General features: G+C 50.7%; 2 protein-coding genes across 2 annotated transcripts in view; one reads left to right on the plus strand and one right to left on the minus strand.

Moving 5' to 3' along the window:
- Nucleotides 1-2,377, minus strand: part of LOC144497642 (polypeptide N-acetylgalactosaminyltransferase 3-like) — a 30,051-nt gene extending 27,674 nt beyond the window's left edge. The window contains exon 1 of the mRNA XM_078219084.1: nucleotides 1,956-2,377. Coding sequence (XP_078075210.1) covers nucleotides 1,956-2,377 — 422 coding nt within the window. The remainder of the gene's footprint in view (nucleotides 1-1,955) is intronic.
- An 8,478-nt stretch (nucleotides 2,378-10,855) lies between these two features.
- The window catches only part of LOC144496822 (spliceosome RNA helicase DDX39B), a 45,303-nt gene continuing 35,047 nt past the window's right edge, over nucleotides 10,856-21,111 (plus strand). Inside the window, exon 1 of the mRNA XM_078217375.1 lies at nucleotides 10,856-10,950. The gene's annotated coding sequence lies outside the window, so the exon portion shown is untranslated. The remainder of the gene's footprint in view (nucleotides 10,951-21,111) is intronic.

The following is a 21,111-nucleotide window of genomic DNA, read 5'->3' on the forward strand; positions in this document are numbered from 1 at the left end:
TCTTTCTGGTGTTTTGGGAAGCTGTTCTGACTTCAAGCTTGTGTGTGTGCGTGTGTCTCGAGAGAACTGCAGTATCCAACTAAAGGACCAAGTTCCAGCATCACGTGAGCATTCGTATTTTCTGTGCTAAACCTGTGGCAAGGCTTTTGATCATGGGATTTGTTTGGTTGAAATGGTACTTAGCTGTTAAGGTTTATACAATATCATGGCTGCTTTTTTTCCCTGTTTGCAAGTGGTAAAAGGTCTTGCTAATTTTCTTTCTATACATGTTAACTGTATTCTTAAATAAACTTTGTTTGATAAACGCTCCCTAGTGGGTCAGTTAAATCATACCTGAAGTGGAGCGTCTCATGCTCATCCTAGCCAAATTCAAATTGCAAAACTTATCATAGAATCCCTACAGTGCAAAAGGAGGCCATTTGGCCCATCAAATCTGCACTGACAACAATCCCACCTAGGCCTTAACCCCACATATTTACCCCGCTAATCCCTCTAATTTATGCATCCTGGGACACTAAGGGGCAATTCAGCATGGCCAATCCACTAACCCACACATCTTTAGACTGTGGGAGGAAACCGGAACACCCGGAGGAAACCCACGCAGACAACGTGTAAACTCCAGACAGACAGTGACCCAAGCCGGGAATCGAACCCGTGTCCCTGGAGGTGTGAGGCAGCAGTGCTAACCACTGTGCCACTCGATGATCCAGGTGGACTTCATAGAATACTTTGGGGTTTCTGACCTGAATTAGAACAAGTGTCCTGGGGTTTTATGATCCTTTGGGAATTGCTGGGTGGAGCATGATTGACAGGTCAGGTGATGCCTGGGGCATGTTTTTTCACAGAAAAGTCTAAGTTTTTAGTTTAGTTTTTCAGTTGTAGCCTGAGGTGGTGAGCAGAAGCATTGCTTTTCCCCTCTCTCTGGAGTTAGAAATTCTGCCCTCTGTGAGTTGTTGTTAGAAGCTGGTGGAGGCAGGCAGTGTCTCTGTCTCTCACACTCTCTCCAGGCTTTTTGGAAAGTCCCAGGACTGGGAAGCCTCAGAGTTTTAATTCAATGTTCAAAGAACAAATTCACAGCAGATGTTAAAAAGCTGCAAAACCCAGCATTATGTGAGCATACTTGCTTTTTGTAACAAGTCCAGAAAGGGATGTATGTTTGTGGGATGATGTTTGACTTGGAACATCATAGATAGCTAGCTGTTAAGGTTTATACTGTATCATGTTTGATTCTTGATAATTGGTAGAAGTTATGCTAACTCTCTTTAATATATTTTAACTGTGACCTTAAATAAACTGTTTGATAAAAGCTTCCTAGTGGGTCACTTGAATCATACCGGGATTGAAACCTTTTATGCTCACCCTAATGCCAAAATTAAATGTAAAACTTAAGACAGCTTCATAAGACACCTTGGAGTTTCTGGCCTAGGTCTTAACACGGTGTCAAATCTGAGAATCGTAGAATCCCTACAGTACAGAAGGAGCCTGCACTGGCAACAATCCCACCTGGGCCCTATTACTTTAACCCCATATTTACCCTGCTAATCCCCCTGACACTACGGAGCAATTTAGCATGGCCAATCAACCTAACCTGCGTATCTTTGGAGTGTGGGAGGAAACCGGAGCACCCGAAGGAAACCCACACAGACACGGGGAGAATGTACAGACTCCACACAGACGATGACCCGAGGCCGGGAATCGAACCCGGGTCCCTAGCGCTGTGAGGCAGCAGTGCTAACCACTGTGCCACCATGCCGCCCAGGCAACAGTGCTTGTTCAATAACCCTCCTGTGATGTGCTCTGGGATGTTTCCCTCACTTTTCAAGGCACTCGATAAATATAATTCATTGTTGCTCAGTTGCCACATGATCTACTTCCATCTCTGTTTGGGATTAGCCCAGCCGCCAGTACATTTAATTCCCCATCAGCCTCCAGCCACCGGTGGCAAAGATTCTTACTCTGGAGCTCTGGTGTCGGGTCCCAGATCGCGGTGCACAGAGATCCTGTCGCTGGCGAATGCGTTGAAGCCGTGCTTCTGGAAGCCAATGGACCTCTCGGTTGCCTCCTTGAAGCTGAGGCCGTCCAGTACCACGGCACTTCCCGAGGCACCCGGCGCTCCGGGGTCCTGGTGGGGACGCAAGGCGGCAGGCTCCAGCTCCACGCCGGAATAGTGCCCGGGCGGACAGTGCCGGTCGACATTGGCCTGCTTCCTGATGGGAGCCTTGGCCACGGTGGACGTAATGTCCGCCTGTGCCTTTTCCATTGACCAATCCCTCTGAGCTATTTTGGACAGGCAGTGCGACAGAAACAGGATGAGGGCACAGGCAGACAAGACCATAAAAAGCTTCCGAGAGGCAAGTACTTTCACCAGCCGAGCCATTCCTTCCTGCGTGACAGAAAACAAGACTGGAATCAGAATTAAAACACTTTGCGTGTCTTTTAAAAAGAATGATTATTTTTTGGCTGGCCAAAACTGAAGGAGCCAGTGTCTTTCAGGCCCACGATGGCACAGCGGTTAGCACTGCTGCCTCACAGCGCCAGGGACCCGGGTTTGATTCCCGGCTTGGGTCATTGTCTGTGTGGAGTTTGCACATTCTCCCTGTGTCTGCGTGCGTTTCCTCCGGGTGCTCCGGCTTCCTCCCACAGTCCAAAGATGTACAGTGGCCTAATGATATTGTCACTGGACTAGTTATCTAGAGACCCAGAGTAATGCTCTGGGGACCTGGGTTCGAATCCCACCATGGCAGATGGCGAAATTTGAATTCGTTAAAAAATTGGAATTAAAAGTCTGATAACCATTGTCCATAATTGTATAAACCCATCTGGTTCACTAATGCCCTTTCAGGAAAGGAAATCTGCCCTCCCTACCTGGTCTGGCCAAAGTTTATTTATTAGTGTCACAGGTAGGCTTCATTACATTGCAATGAAGTTACTGTGAAAATCCCCTCGTCTCCACAGACAGTGACCCAAGCCGGGAATTGAACCCGGGTCCCTTTCGCTGTGAGGCAGCAGCGCCAATCACTGTGCCACCCATGAGACAACCAGGTGAGTCTTCACAGTAACTGCTTCCAATGGCAGATGGAGTTCAATCCAGATAAATGCGAAGTGATGCATTTTGGTAGAACTAACGTAGGGGGGAGCTATATGATAAATGGCAGAACCATAAAGGGTGTAGATACGCAGAGGGACCTGGGTGTGCAAGTCCACAGATCCTTGAAGGTGATGGCACAGGTGGAGAAGGTGGTGAAGAAGGCATATGGCATGCTTGCCTTTATGGGACGGGGCATAGAGTATAAAAGTTGGGGTCTGATGTTGCAGTTGTATAGAACGTTGGTTCGGCCGCATTTGGAATACTGCGCCCAGTTCTGGTCGCCACACTACCAGAAGGACGTGGAGGCTTTAGAGAGAGTGCAGAGGAGGTTTACCAGGATGTTGCCTGGTATGGAAGGGCTGAGTTATGAGGAGAGATTGGGTAAACTGGGGTTCTCACTGGAAAGATGGAGGATGAGGGGTGACCTAATAGAGGTGTATAAAATTATGAAAGGCATAGATAGGGTGAACGGTGGGAAGCTTTTTCCCAGGTCGGTGGTGACGTTCACGAGGGGTCATAGGTTCAAGGTGAGGGGGGGGTTGGTTTAACACGGATATCACGTATTTTACACAGAGGGTGGTGGGGGCCTGGAATGCGCTGCCGGGCAAGGTGGTGGAGGCGGGCACACTGGGAACGTTTAAGACTTATCTAGATAGCCACATGAACGGAGTGGGAATGGAGGGATACAAAAGAATGGTCTAGTTTGGACCAGGGAGCGGCGTGGGCTTGGAGGGCCGAAGGGCCTGTTCCTGTGCTGTATTGTTCTTTGTTTGTTCAATGCAAGTATGTTTTAAAGTTTATTGATTAGTGCCACAGGTAGGCTTACATTAACACTGCAATGAAGTTACTGTGAAAATCCCCTGGTCGCCACACTCCGGCGCCTGTTCGGGTACACTGAGGGAGAATTTAGCATGGCCAATGCACCTAACCAGCACGTCTTTCAGACTGTGGGAAGAAATCGGACCACCCGGAGGAAACCCATGCAGACACGGGGAAAACGTGCAGACTGCGCACAGACAGTTACCCGAGGCCGGAGTTGAACCCTGGTCCGTGGTGCTGTGAGGGAACAGTGCTAACCACTGTGCCACCGTGCTGCCCATGCATCATTAGCATAATTCTAAACCTGATACTCAAGGTAATAAAGGTCAGAATTGACTGTGTCGATACTGCCAGGAGGCGAGGTAGTTCTACCAGTCTGTCTGTGCTAGCAAGGATGCCTTGCCCATGAGAGGTGCATATCAGAAATGCTATTCCAATTTGAATGAATATGAGGAGGCCATTCAGCCCTTCAAGCCTGTTTTGGCATTCCATTTAGATCAGGACCTCAACTCCATGTTCCTCCATTAAAGGGATGACAAAGGATGGGTTGGGTTGATTGGCCATGCTAAATTGATCCTAGTGTCAGGGGGATTAGCAGGGTAAATGCGTGGGGTTATGGGAGTAGGGCCTGGGTGGGATTGTGGTCAGTGTAGACTTGATGGGCCGAATGGCCTTCTTCTGCACTGTAGGGATTCTATGCACTGAAGCACACGTATGAGGAAGTAAATTTCTCAAAATAAAATCTTATGTTGTATCAACATTCTATGAGCTTTGTGTGGTAAACAGATATCTCTGACATTAGTAACATCAAGTGGAGGGTGGAGTTTTCTCAAAAAAATTCTAAGTGTGAAACAGGCGAGAAAATGAGAGGTTTTTTTACAGCGAGGTATGTAATGCTAATTTACGCCACTCTGTGCAATACAGAGGTCAGAATGTGAATCTCGCCAGTAGGGGGGGGTGGGTGGAATCTCAGTTCACCTGTGAGGCTGGCGGTTCAGCCCTAGGAGCGCCATTGTGCAGGTGTCCTGATCTCCTGGTACACAAGGAGATCTATCACCCCCTCCTACCCACCACGGACATTGCCCACCCCGCTTCACTGATTGCGGCCCTGGCCAATTGCCCTCCCCCCTTCCCTCAACTGCTGCCCCAAATATCACCCACCCTCCACATTGTGACCCCAGCCAATCGCCTTCCCCACCCCCCCATCCAGCCGGTCAACCGCGCCCTCTCCCAATTCCCTACAGAGGTCCCCCCATCATAGATCTGCCCCCCGTTAGGGCCTACCCCCATCAGGCTCCAACCCCCCCTCAGGCCCTGATCCCTTGGCACTGCCTGATGCCTGGCGGGCAGTGTCAAGGGGCCTGGTGGGCAGTACCATGGTGTCAGGCTGGCACTGCCCGGCCCTGCACCTGACTACTCAGGAGGCTTCAATGGGTTCCAGTCCCCATTGGTGGGGACCATCTATGATCTTCACTGATGAGGACCTCGGCATGCGAGGGGACTAGGTTAAATGCGCCCGGACGATTACGAGGTATATCGTTAATATTTAAATCAGCCTTGCACCCTTCCCAGGCATGAGGCTGATTTCACTGGCAGAACGGGGCCGGCAAGATCGTGAGAGGTGGGAAATCAGACTCAAACCCGATTGTGTGTCTTACATATTGTCAGACATTCCAGGGCACCTAGCAGGAGTTCAATCAAAGAATAAAGACACAATGACTGATAACTGAAATCTTAGTTAGAGATAGGTTTCAAGGAGTGTCTTGAAGGAAGAGAGGGGTTGAATCCCAGAGCTTGCGACCTAGGTACCCTTAGTAGAGGGGGCATTAACAGGGGGCACAGATTTAAGGGAAGGAGCAGGAGATTAAGGGGGGATTTGAGGAGAAACTCTTTCACCCAGAGCGTGGTGGGAATCTGGAACTCGCTGCCTGAAAGGGTGGTGGAGGCAGCAACCCTCACATTTAAGAAGTATTTAGATGAGCACTTGAAATGGACCAAGTGCTGAGAAAATGGGATTAGGATGGATGGGTGCTTGATGGCCGGTGCAGACACATAGAACAAAGAACAGTACAGCACATGAACAGGCCCTTTGGCCCACCAAGTCCGTGCTGACACAGATGTCTTTCTAGTCTAATATTTTCTTGCCTCTACATGGTCCATATCCCTCTATTCACTGCCTATTCATGTATCTATCCAGATGCCTCTTGAACGTTGCCATAGAATCTACTTCCACCATCTCCTCCGGCAGCGCATTACAGGCATTCACCACCCTCTGTGTGAAAAAGATGCCGCTTACATCTCCCTTAAACTTTCCCCCTCTCACCTTGAACCTGTGCCCCCTTGTCACTGACACTTCCACCCTTAAGATCTACCGGTATTCAACACCCTATAACATTTAGAATCACTCCAGTGCAGAAGGAAGCCATTTGGCCCATCGAGTGTGCACTGACTCTCTGACAGAGCATCTTACCCAGGCCTTCTCTCATGCCTGATCCACGTAACCCCACACATACGGTCGGCAGGGTGGCACAGTGGTTGGCACTGCTGCCAGGGACCTGGGTTCAATTCCCAGCTTGGGTCACTGTCTGTGTGGAGTCTGCACGTTCTCCCCGCGTCTGCGTGGGTTTCCTCCGAGTGCTCCAGTTTCCTCCCAAAGTCCAAAGATGTGCGGGTTAGGTGGATTGGCCATGCTAAATTGCCCCTTAGTGTCAGGAGGTACAAGCTAGGGTAAATGCATGGGGTTATGGGGATAGGGCCTGGGTGGGATTGTGGTTGGTGCACTCAATGGGCCGAATGGCCTCCTTCTGCACTGTAGGATTCTATGATCTGTTCTATGATTTACCATGGCTAATCCATCTAAACCTACACATCTGAGGACACTAGCAGGCGGCATGGCCAATCCACCTAACCGACACATCTTTCAGACTGTGGGAGGAAACCGGAGCGCCCGGAGGAAAGCCACGCAGACACGGGGAGAATGTGCAGACTCCACACAGACAGTCAGCCAAGGCCTGAATTGAACCTGGGTCCCATGTGCTGTGAGGTAGCAGTGCTAACCACTGTGTATCAACCTTTCCTATAGCCCTGCAAATTTCCACCTTTCAGGTCTATATTTAATTCCATTTTGAAAGTTACTATTAAATGAGCTACCCACCATCCCTCCAGCCAGACTGTTCCAGATCGCTGTGTAAACATTTCCTCATCACCACCCTGGTTCTTTTGCTGACTGCATTAGATATGTTTTCTCTGCTTATCAACCCTCCTGTCAGTGGGACGTTTCTCCTACTTCATGGTTTGAGCACCTCTAACACATTTCCCCCTTTAGCTTTCTCTGCTCGAAAGAGAACTGTTCCAGCTTTCTTAGTCTCTCTCTCTCCAGAACCAAAGTCCCTCTTCCCTGGTACCACTGTATTAACTCCCTTCTACGGATGCACAGTGGTTAGCACTGCTGCCTCACAGCGCCAGGGACCCGGGTTCGATTGGGTCACTATTCATGCGAAGTCTGTACATTCTCCCCGTGTCTGTGTGGGTTTCTTTGGAGTGCTCCGGTTTCCTCCCACAGTCCAAAAGACGTACTGGTTAGGTGCATTGGCCATGCTAAATTCTCCCTCAGAACATTGACTATAGGAGTTGGGATGCCCTTGTTGAAATTGTACAAGACATTGGTGAAGTCATACTTGGAATACTCTGTACATTTCTGATCACCCTAGAAAGGATATTATTAAAGTAGAAAGACTGCAGAAAAGATTTACTGGGATACTACCGGGACTTGATGGCTTGAGTTAAAAGGAGAGGCTGGACAGAGTGGGGCTCTTTTCCCTAGAGCGTAGGAGACTTAGGGGGTGATCGTATAGGGGTGGTCCATCAAGCCAGCACCAACACTCCTGCATAATCTTTTTAAAAAGAGCTCTGGCGAAGGGTCATCCGGACTCGAAACATTGGCCTCATCCCTCACCAAAAGAGAAAATGCTGGAAAATCTCAGCAGGTCTGGCAGCATCTGTAAGGAGAGAAAACAGCTGACAGCATGGTCTTGTACAAGGGAGGTCATGTCTCACTAATTTAATTGAGTTTTTCGAGGAGGTGACAAAAATGACGAGGGAAGGGCTGTGGATGTTGTCTGTATGGACTTTAGTAAAGCATTTGACAAGGTCGCTCATGGCAGGCTGGTGCAAAAGATTAAATCACATGGGATCGGGTGAACTAGCTAGATAGATTCAGAACTGTCTTGGCCATAGAAAGAGTTTTAACAACACCAGGTTAAAGTCCAACAGGTTTATTTGGTAGCAAATACCATTAGCTTTCGGAGCGCTGCTCCTTCGTCAGATGGAGTGGAAATCTGCTCTCAAACAGGGCACAGAGACACAAAATCAAGTTACAGAATACTGATTAGAATGCGAATCCCTACAACCAACCAGATCTTAAAGATACAGACAATGTGAGTGGAGGGAGCATTAAGCACAGGTTAAAGAGATGTGTATTGTCTCCAGACAGGACAGCCAGTGAGATTCTGCAAGGAAGTTTATATTTATATATGGAGCTGGCTCCCTTCACTCACATTGTCTGTATCTTTAAGATCTGGTTGGTTGTAGGGATTCGCATTCTAATTAGTATTCTGTAACTTGATTTTGTGTCTCTGTGCCCTGTTTGAGAGCAGATTTCCACTCCATCTGATAAAGGAGCAGCGCTCCAAAAGCTAATGGTATTTGCTACCAAATAAACCTGTTGGACTTTAACCTGGTGTTGTTAAAACTCTTACTGTGTTTACCCCAGTCCAACGCCGGCAGTTCCACATCTTGGCCATAGAAGACAGAGGGTAGTGGTGGAAGGGTGTTTTTCTGAATGGAGGTCTGTAACAAGTGTTCTGCGGGCTCAGTGCTGGGACCTCTGCTGTTTGTAATATATGTAAATGACTTGGAAGAAACTATAGCTGGTCTGATTAGCAAGTTTGTGGATGATACTAAGATTGCTGGAGTTGTGGTAGTGATGAAGATTGTCAGAGATTACAGCAGGATATAGACAAGCTGGAAAATTGGGTGGAGAAATGGCAGATGGAATTTAATCTGGACAAATGCGAGGCGATGCATTTTGGGAGCTATAAAATAAATGGCAGAACCATCAGGAGGATAGACACAGAGAGATCTGGGCGTGCAGGTCCACAGGCCCTTTAAAGTGGCAACGCAGGTGGAAAAGGTGGTGAAGAAAGCATATGGCATGCTTGCCTTCATCGGCCAGGGCATCGAGTATAAAAGTTGGCAAATTATGTTAGTTATATAAATCATTGGTTAGGCCACATTGGGAATACTGTGTTCAATTCTGGTCACCACACTACCAGAAGGAAGTGGAGGCTTTGGAGAGGGTACAGAAAAGGTTTACCAGGATGTTGCCTGGTATGGAGGGTATTAGCTATGAGGAGAGACTGAATAAACTGGGATTGTTATCCCTGGAAAGATGGAGGCTGAGGGGTGACCTGAAAGAAGTTTATAAAACTATGAGGGGTATAGACAGGGTGAACAGTTGGAAGCTTTTTCCCAGGGCAGAAATTACAATTACAAGGGGACACAAGTTGAAGATAAGGGGGGGAAAAGGTTCAGTGGAGATGTGTGGGGGAGGTTTTTAATGATGTGGAGAACTTTAAATTACTGGTACGTCACTGCGTTGTTAAAAGGTGCTTTCATTTCCCTGCCCCGGCTCCCTTTTCCTCACTTGTTGCCTTGGCAATTAAAGGCATCTAATCGGACAGCTCAGTCGGGGTTTTTGATTCAATGGGGGGGGTGGGGTGGACAGTAATTTTACTGTTGGACTTTAACCTTGTGTTGTGAGACTTCTTAGAGGTTTTTTACACAGTGGGTGGTGGGGGCCTGGAATGCACTGCCAAGTGAGGTGGTTGAAACAGATACGTGAGTGACATTTGTCTTGATAGACACATGAAGAGGCAGGAGTATAGAGGGATACAAGCGGTTGGTCTAGATAGGACAATGCGATCAGTGCAGGCTTGGAGGGCTGAAGGGCCTGTTCCGTGCTGTGCTGTTCTTTGTTCTTCTGTCAGAGATTCCAGCATCTGCAGTAATTTGCTTTTACCTGCTCTCTCCTCTTTCTCCACAGAGGCTGTCAGACCTGCTGAGATTTTGCAGCACTTTCTGTAAATGTTTGTAATTTGGTCATTTACCTTGCACTGAATTAAGATCCCTCTGACTGACTATTCCTCTTGCTATACAACATTCAGCTCAGCAGCTCCTTTCCCTAGCCGCCCTCACTGCTTTATTTCCGGTGAGATGCCATCTTTAAAGAAAGGCAAACAACCCATCTCACTTCCAGACATCTTCCTCACACTCCTGCTGCCTCTCCCTCTCTGCATCTCCCAACTTGTTAACACACGCATGCGCAGCAGGGGAGGCGAATTTCTGGAACGCATGAGGCGGGCCAGATATGAACGCATGCGTAGTGGCGGGCGGGCGTGTTCACTGGATACGCATGCGCAACAGTGTGCCGGTCGACGGGGTGGCGAGCAGTTTTTCAGTAGGAACGCATGCGCAATACCGGCCAGGTTTCTCAGGGAGTGCATGCGCAGAGCTGGACGCTTTCCAGGGGTCGCATGCGCAGAGCCGGCCGGCTTTCTCGGGGTCACATGCGCAGAGCCGGGCGGCTTTCACGGGCACGCATGCGCCAAGCCGGGCGGCTTTCACGGGGGAGCATGCGCAGTGCTGATCTAGTGCCCACTTCCTTCCCCGCCATTGAATCAAAAACCCTGACCGAGCTGTCCGATTAGATGCCTTTAATTGCCAAGGCAACGAGTGAAGAAAAGGGAGCCGGGACAGGGAAATGAAAGCGCCTTTTAACAATGCAGTGACGTGCCAGTAATTTTAATAGTTGTAAAGGAATTGCTTGGCGGGATGGCGGGTGCATAGAGAGAGAGAGAGCGGAATGAGGAATCCGCCTCTCCGGATGGGGAGACGGGCGATGGGGAGGCAGCCTCAGAGCCGGGGTCTTGCGGCTGAATGGAGTGAAGGAGCGGAGCGAGACTGGGAAACACACAGAGACCCAGGTACTGGGACAGAGACTGAGACACACACACAGATACCCAGGTACTGGGACAGGGACTGAGACACACACACAGAGACCCAGGTACTGGGACAGAGACTGAGACACACACACAGAGACCCAGGTACTGGGACAGAGACTGAGACACACACACACACAGACCCAGGTACTGGGACAGGGACTGAGACACACACACACACAGAGACCCAGGTACTGGGATAGAGACTGAGACACACACACAGATACCCAGGTACTGGGACAGGGACTGAGACACACACACAGAGACCCAGGTACTGGGACAGGGACTGAGACACACACACAGAGACCCAGGTACTGGGACAGGGACTGAGACACACACACAGAGACCCAGGTACTGGGACAGGGACTGAGACACACACACAGAGACCCAGGTACTGGGACAGGGACTGAGACACACACACAGAGACCCAGGTACTGGGACAGAGACTGAGACACACACACACAGACCCAGGTACTGGGACAGAGACTGAGACACACACACACACAGACCCAGGTACTGGGACAGGGACTGAGACACACACACACACAGAGACCCAGGTACTGGGACAGAGACTGAGACACACACACAGAGACCCAGGTACTGGGACAGGGACTGAGACACACACACAGATACCCAGGTACTGGGACAGAGACTGAGACACACACACACAGACCCAGGTACTGGGACAGAGACTGAGACACACACACACACACAGACCCAGGTACTGGGACAGAGACTGAGACACACACACACACAGACCCAGGTACTGGGACAGGGACTGAGACACACACACACACAGAGACCCAGGTACTGGGACAGAGACTGAGACACACACACAGAGACCCAGGTACTGGGACAGGGACTGAGACACACACACAGATACCCAGGTACTGGGACAGAGACTGAGACACACACACAGACCCAGGTACTGGGACAGAGACTGAGACACACACACAGACCCAGGTACTGGGACAGAGACTGAGACACACACAGATACCCAGGTACTGGGACAGGGACTGAGACACACACACAGAGACCCAGGTACTGGGACAGGGACTGAGACACACACACAGAGACCCAGGTACTGGGACAGGGACTGAGACACACACACACACAGAGACCCAGGTACTGGGACAGAGACTGAGACACACACACAGAGACCCAGGTACTGGGACAGGGACTGAGACACACACACAGATACCCAGGTACTGGGACAGAGACTGAGACACACACACAGACCCAGGTACTGGGACAGAGACTGAGACACACACACAGACCCAGGTACTGGGACAGAGACTGAGACACACACAGATACCCAGGTACTGGGACAGGGACTGAGACACACACACAGAGACCCAGGTACTGGGACAGGGACTGAGACACACACACAGAGACCCAGGTACTGGGACAGGGACTGAGACACACACACAGATACCCAGGTACTGGGACACACACACAGATACCCAGGTACTGGGACAGAGACTGAGACACACACACAGATACCCAGGTACTGGGATAGAGACTGAGACACACACACAGATACCCAGGTACTGGGACAGAGACTGAGACACACACACAGAGACCCAGGTACTGGGACAGAGACTGAGACACACACACAGATACCCAGGTACTGGGATAGAGACTGAGACACACAGACAGAGACCCAGGTACTGGGACAGGGACTGAGACACACACAGAGACCCAGGTACTGGGATAGAGACTGAGATACACACACAGAGACCCAGGTACTGGGACAGAGACTGAGACACACACACAGAGACCCAGGTACTGGGACAGAGAGAGACTGAGACACACACACACAGAGACCCAGGTACTGGGATAGAGACTGAGACACACACACAGAGACCCAGGTACTGGGATAGAGACTGAGACACACACACAGAGACCCAGGTACTGGGATAGAGACTGAGACACACACACAGAGACCCAGGTACTGGGATAGAGACTGAGATACACACAGAGACCCAGGTACTGGGATAGAGACTGAGATACACAGAGACCCAGGTACTGGGATAGGGACTGAGATACACACACAGATACCCAGGTACTGGGACAGGGACTGAGATACACAGAGACCCAGGTACCGGGATAGAGACTGAGATACACAGAGACCCAGGTACTGGGATAGAGACTGAGACACACACACAGAGACCCAGGTACTGGGACAGAGACTGAGACACACACACAGAGACCCAGGTACTGGGACAGAGACTGAGACACACACACAGAGACCCAGGTACTGGGACAGAGACTGAGACACACACACAGAGACCCAGGTACTGGGACAGAGACTGAGACACACACACAGAGACCCAGGTACTGGGACAGAGACTGAGACACACACACAGAGACCCAGGTACTGGGACAGAGACTGAGACACACACACAGAGACCCAGGTACTGGGACAGGGACTGAGACACACAGAGACCCAGGTACTGGGATAGAGACTGAGATACACAGAGACCCAGGTACTGGGATAGGGACTGAGATACACACACAGATACCCAGGTACTGGGACAGGGACTGAGACACACACACAGAGACCCAGGTACTGGGACAGGGACTGAGATACACAGAGACCCAGGTACCGGGATAGAGACTGAGATACACAGAGACCCAGGTACTGGGATAGAGACTGAGACACACACACAGAGACCCAGGTACTGGGACAGAGACTGAGACACACACACAGAGACCCAGGTACTGGGACAGAGACTGAGACACACACACAGAGACCCAGGTACTGGGACAGAGACTGAGACACACACACAGAGACCCAGGTACTGGGACAGAGACTGAGACACACACACAGAGACCCAGGTACTGGGACAGGGACTGAGACACACAGAGACCCAGGTACTGGGATAGAGACTGAGATACACAGATACCCAGGTACTGGGATAGGGACTGAGACACACACACACACAGATACCCAGGTACTGGGATAGGGACTGAGACACACACACACAGATACCCAGGTACTGGGATAGGGACTGAGACACACGCACACAGATACCCAGGTACTGGGATAGGGACTGAGACACACACACACAGATACCCAGGTACTGGGATAGGGACTGAGACACACACACACAGATACCCAGGTACTGGGATAGGGACTGAGACACACACACAGATACCCAGGTACTGGGACAGGGACTGAGACACACAGACAGAGACCCAGGTACTGGGATAGGGACTGAGACACACAGACAGATACCCAGGTACTGGGATAGGGACTGAGACACACAGACAGATACCCAGGTACTGGGATAGGGACTGAGACACACAGACAGAGACCCAGGTACTGGGATAGGGACTGAGACACACAGACAGATACCCAGGTACTGGGATAGGGACTGAGACACACAGACAGATACCCAGGTACTGGGATAGGGACTGAGACACACAGACAGAGACCCAGGTACTGGGATAGGGACTGAGACACACAGACAGAGAGCCAGGTACTGGGATAGGGACTGAGACACACAGACAGAGAGCCAGGTACTGGGATAGGGACTGAGACACACAGACAGAGACCCAGGTACTGGGACAGGGACTGAGACACACACATAGATACCCAGGTACTGGGATAGGGACTGAGACACACAGACAGAGACCCAGGTACTGGGACAGGGACTGAGACACACAGAGACCCAGGTACTGGGACAGGGACTGAGACACACAGACAGAGACCCAGGTACTGGGACAGGGACTGAGATACACAGACAGATACCCAGGTACTGGGACAGGGACTGAGACACACAGACAGATACCCAGGTACTGGGACAGAGAGAGACTGAGACACACACACAGATACCCAGGTACTGGGACAGAGACTGAGACACACACACAGATACCCAGGTACTGGGATAGAGACTGAGATACACAGACAGATACCCAGGTACTGGGACAGAGACTGAGACACACACACAGAGACCCAGGTACTGGGACAGAGAGAGACTGAGACACACACACAGATACCCAGGTACTGGGACAGAGACTGAGACACACACACAGATGCCCAGGTACTGGGATAGAGACTGAGATACACACACAGAGACCCAGGTACTGGGACAGGGACTGAGATACACAGACAGAGACCCAGGTACTGGGACAGAGAGAGACTGAGACACACACACAGAGACCCAGGTACTGGGATAGAGACTGAGATACACAGAGAGACCCAGGTACTGGGATAGAGACTGAGACACACACACAGAGACCCAGGTACTGGGATAGAGACTGAGATACACACAGAGACCCAGGTACTGGGACAGAGACTGAGACACACACACAGATACCCAGGTACTGGGATAGAGACTGAGATACACAGAGAGACCCAGGTACTGGGATAGAGACTGAGACACACACACAGATACCCAGGTACTGGGACAGAGACTGAGACACACACACAGATGCCCAGGTACTGGGATAGAGACTGAGATACACACACAGAGACCCAGGTACTGGGACAGGGACTGAGATACACAGACAGAGACCCAGGTACTGGGACAGAGAGAGACTGAGACACACACACAGAGACCCAGGTACTGGGATAGAGACTGAGATACACAGAGAGACCCAGGTACTGGGATAGAGACTGAGATACACACAGAGACCCAGGTACTGGGATAGAGACTGAGACACACACACAGATACCCAGGTACTGGGACAGAGACTGAGACACACACAGATACCTAGGTACTGGGACAGAGACTGAGATACACACACAGAGACCCAGGTACTGGGACAGGGACTGAGATACACAGACAGAGACCCAGGTACTGGGACAGAGAGAGACTGAGACACACACACACAGATACCGGGATAGAGACTGAGACACACAGATACCCAGGTACTGGGATAGAGACTGAGACACACACACAGATACCCAGGTACTGGGATAGAGACTGAGACACACACACAGATACCCAGGTACTGGGACAGAGACTGAGATACACACACAGATACCCAGGTACTGGGATAGAGACTGAGACACACAGATACCCAGGTACTGGGACAGAGACTGAGACACACAGAGACCCAGGTACTGGGACAGAGACTGAGACACACACAGATACCCAGGTACTGGGACAGAGAGAGACTGAGACACACACACACAGATACCGGGATAGAGACTGAGACACACAGATACCCAGGTACTGGGATAGAGACTGAGAGACACACACAGATACCCAGGTACTGGGATAGAGACTGAGACACACACACAGATACCCAGGTACTGGGACAGAGACTGAGATACACACACAGATGCCCAGGTACTGGGATAGAGACTGAGACACACAGATACCCAGGTACTGGGACAGAGACTGAGACACACACACAGATACCCAGGTACTGGGATAGAGACTGAGACACACACACAGATACCCAGGTACTGGGATAGAGACTGTGACACACACACAGATACCCAGGTACTGGGACAGAGACTGAGATACACACACAGATGCCCAGGTACTGGGATAGAGACTGAGACACACAGATACCCAGGTACTGGGACAGAGACTGAGACACACACACAGATACCCAGGTACTGGGATAGAGACTGAGACACACACACAGATACCCAGGTACTGGGATAGAGACTGTGACACACACACAGATACCCAGGTACTGGGACAGAGAGAGACTGAGACACACACACACAGATACCGGGATAGAGACTGAGACACACAGAGACCCAGGTACTGGGATAGAGACTGGGAAACACACACAGATACCCAGGTACTGGGATAGAGACTGAGACACACACACACAGATATCGGGATAGAGACTGAGACACACAGAGACCCAGGTACTGGGATAGAGACTGGGAAACACACACAGATACCCAGGTACTGGGACAGAGACTGAGACACACACACACAGATACCGGGATAGAGACTGAGACACACAGAGACCCAGGTACTGGGACAGAGACTGAGACACACAGAGACCCAGGTACTGGGACAGAGACTGAGACACACACACACACACACACACAGAGACCCAGGTACTGGGATAGAGACTGAGACACACACACAGATACCCAGGTACTGGGATAGAGACTGAGACACACAGATACCCAGGTACTGGGATAGAGACTGAGACACACACAGGTACTGGGACAGAGAGAGACTGAGAGACACACACACAGAGACCCAGGTACTGGGACAGAGACTGAGACACACACACACAGATACCCAGGTACTGGGACAGAGACTGAGACACACACACAGATACCCAGGTACTGGGACAGAGACTGAGACACACACACACAGATACCCAGGTACTGGGACAGAGACTGAGACACACACACACAGATACCCAGGTACTGGGACAGAGACTGAGACACACACACAGATACCCAGGTACTGGGATAGAGACTGAGACACGCACACAGATACCCAGGTACTGGGACAGAGACTGAGACACACAGAGACCCAGGTACTGGGACAGAGACTGAGACACACAGGTACTGGGATAGAGACTGAGACACACACACAGATACCCAGGTACTGGGACAGAGACTGAGACACACAGAGACCCAGGTACTGGGACAGAGACTGAGACACACACACACAGATACCCAGGTACTGGGATAGAGACTGAGACACACACACAGATACCCAGGTACTGGGATAGAGACTGAGACACACAGAGACCCAGGTACTGGGATAGAGACTGAGATACACACAGAGATACCCAGGTACTGGGACAGAGAGAGACTGAGAGACACACACACTGATACCCAGGTACTGGGATAGAGACTGAGACACACACACAGATACCCAGGTACTGGGATAGAGACTGAGACACACACACAGATACCCAGGTACTGGGATAGATACTGAGACACACACAGATATCCAGGTACTGGGATAGAGACTGAGATACACAGATACCCAGGTACTGGGATAGAGACTGAGACACACACAGGTACTGGGACAGAGAGAGACTAAGAGACACACACACAGAGACCCAGGTACTGGGACAGAGACTGAGACACACACACACAGATACCCAGGTACTGGGACAGAGACTGAGACACACACACACAGATACCCAGGTACTGGGACAGAGACTGAGACACACACACACAGATACCCAGGTACTGGGACAGAGACTGAGACACACACACAGATACCCAGGTACTGGGACAGAGACTGAGACACACACACAGATACCCAGGTACTGGGATAGAGACTGAGACACACACAGATACCCAGGTCCTGGGATAGAGACTGAGACACACACACAGATACCCAGGTACTGGGATAGAGACTGAGACACACACACAGATACCCAGGTACTGGGACAGAGACTGAGACACACACACAGAGACCCAGGTACTGGGACAGAGAGAGACTGAGACACACACACACAGAGACCCAGGTACTGGGATAGAGACTGAGACACACACACAGAGACCCAGGTACTGGGATAGAGACTGAGACACACACACAGAGACCCAGGTACTGGGATAGAGACTGAGATACACACAGAGACCCAGGTACTGGGATAGAGACTGAGATACACAGAGACCCAGGTACTGGGACAGAGACTGAGACACACACACACACACAGAGACCCAGGTACTGGGATAGAGACTGAGACACACACACAGATACCCAGGTACTGGGATAGAGACTGAGACACACAGATACCCAGGTACTGGGACAGAGACTGAGATACACACAGAGATACCCATGTACTGGGATAGAGACTGAGACACACACACAGATACCCAGGTACTGGGATAGAGACTGAGACACACACACAGATACCCAGGTACTGGGATAGAGACTGAGACACACAGAGACCCAGGTACTGGGATAGAGACTGAGATACACACAGAGATACCCAGGTACTGGGACAGAGAGAGACTGAGAGACACACACACTGATACCCAGGTACTGGGATAGAGACTGAGACACACACACACAGATACCCAGGTACTGGGACAGAGACTGAGACACACACACAGATACCCAGGTACTGGGACAGAGACTGAGACACACACACACAGATACCCAGGTACTGGGACAGAGACTGAGACACACACACACAGATACCCAGGTACTGGGACAGAGACTGAGACACACACACAGATACCCAGGTACTGGGATAGAGACTGAGACACGCACACAGATACCCAGGTACTGGGACAGAGACTGAGACACACAGAGACCCAGGTACTGGGACAGAGACTGAGACACACAGGTACTGGGATAGAGACTGAGACACACACACAGATACCCAGGTACTGGGACAGAGACTGAGACACACACACACAGATACCGGGATAGAGACTGAGACACACAGAGACCCAGGTACTGGGACAGAGACTGAGACACACAGAGACCCAGGTACTGGGACAGAGACTGAGACACACACACACACACACACACACACACACACAGAGACCCAGGTACTGGGATAGAGACTGAGACACACACACAGATACCCAGGTACTGGGATAGAGACTGAGACACACAGATACCCAGGTACTGGGATAGAGACTGAGACACACACAGGTACTGGGACAGAGAGAGACTGAGAAACACACACACAGAGACCCAGGTACTGGGACAGAGACTGAGACACACACACACAGATACCCAGGTACTGGGACAGAGACTGAGACACACACACACAGATACCCAGGTACTGGGACAGAGACTGAGACACACACACACAGATACCCAGGTACTGGGACAGAGACTGAGACACACACACAGATACCCAGGTACTGGGATAGAGACTGAGACACGCACACAGATACCCAGGTACTGGGACAGAGACTGAGACACACAGAGACCCAGGTACTGGGACAGAGACTGAGACACACAGGTACTGGGATAGAGACTGAGACACACACACAGATACCCAGGTACTGGGACAGAGACTGAGACACACAGAGACCCAGGTACTGGGACAGAGACTGAGACACACACACACAGATACCCAGGTACTGGGATAGAGACTGAGACACACAGAGACCCAGGTACTGGGATAGAGACTGAGATACACACAGAGATACCCAGGTACTGGGACAGAGAGAGACTGAGAGACACACACACTGATACCCAGGTACTGGGATAGAGACTGAGACACACACACAGATACCCAGGTACTGGGATAGAGACTGAGACACACACACAGATACCCAGGTACTGGGATAGATACTGAGACACACACAGATATCCAGGTACTGGGATAGAGACTGAGATACACAGATACCCAGGTACTGGGATAGAGACTGAGACACACACAGGTACTGGGACAGAGAGAGACTGAGAGACACACACACAGAGACCCAGGTACTGGGACAGAGACTGAGACACACACACACAGATACCCAGGTACTGGGACAGAGACTGAGACACACACACACAGATACCCAGGTACTGGGACAGAGACTGAGACACACACACACAGATACCCAGGTACTGGGACAGAGACTGAGACACACACACAGATACCCAGGTACTGGGACAGAGACTGAGACACACACACAGATACCCAGGTACTGGGATAGAGACTGAGACACACACAGATACCCAGGTCCTGGGATAGAGACTGAGACACACACACAGATACCCAGGTACTGGGATAGAGACTGAGACACACACACAGATACCCAGGTACTGGGATAGAGACTGAGACACACACAGGTACTGGGACAGAGAGAGACTGAGAGACACACACACAGATACCCAGGTACTGGGATAGAGACTGAGACACACACACAGATACCCAGGTACTGGGATAGAGACTGAGACACACACACAGATACCCAGGTACTGGGACAGAGAGAGACTGAGACACACACACACAGATACCCAGGTACTGGGTTAGAGACTGAGACACACACACAGATACCCAGGTACTGGGATAGAGACTGAGACACACACACAGATACCCAGGTACTGGGATAGAGACTGAGACACACACAGATACCCAGGTACTGGGATAGAGAGAGACTGAGACACACACAGGGATACCCAGGTACTGGGATAGAGAGAGATTGAGATACAGAGATACACAGCAAGAGGGACAGGCACCGGGGGAGAGAGAGACTGAGATGCACACAGAGATACAGGTACCAGAGGGTAGAGA

Source organism: Mustelus asterias, chromosome 8, assembly GCF_964213995.1.
Source record: "Mustelus asterias chromosome 8, sMusAst1.hap1.1, whole genome shotgun sequence".
NCBI lineage: Eukaryota > Metazoa > Chordata > Chondrichthyes > Carcharhiniformes > Triakidae > Mustelus > Mustelus asterias.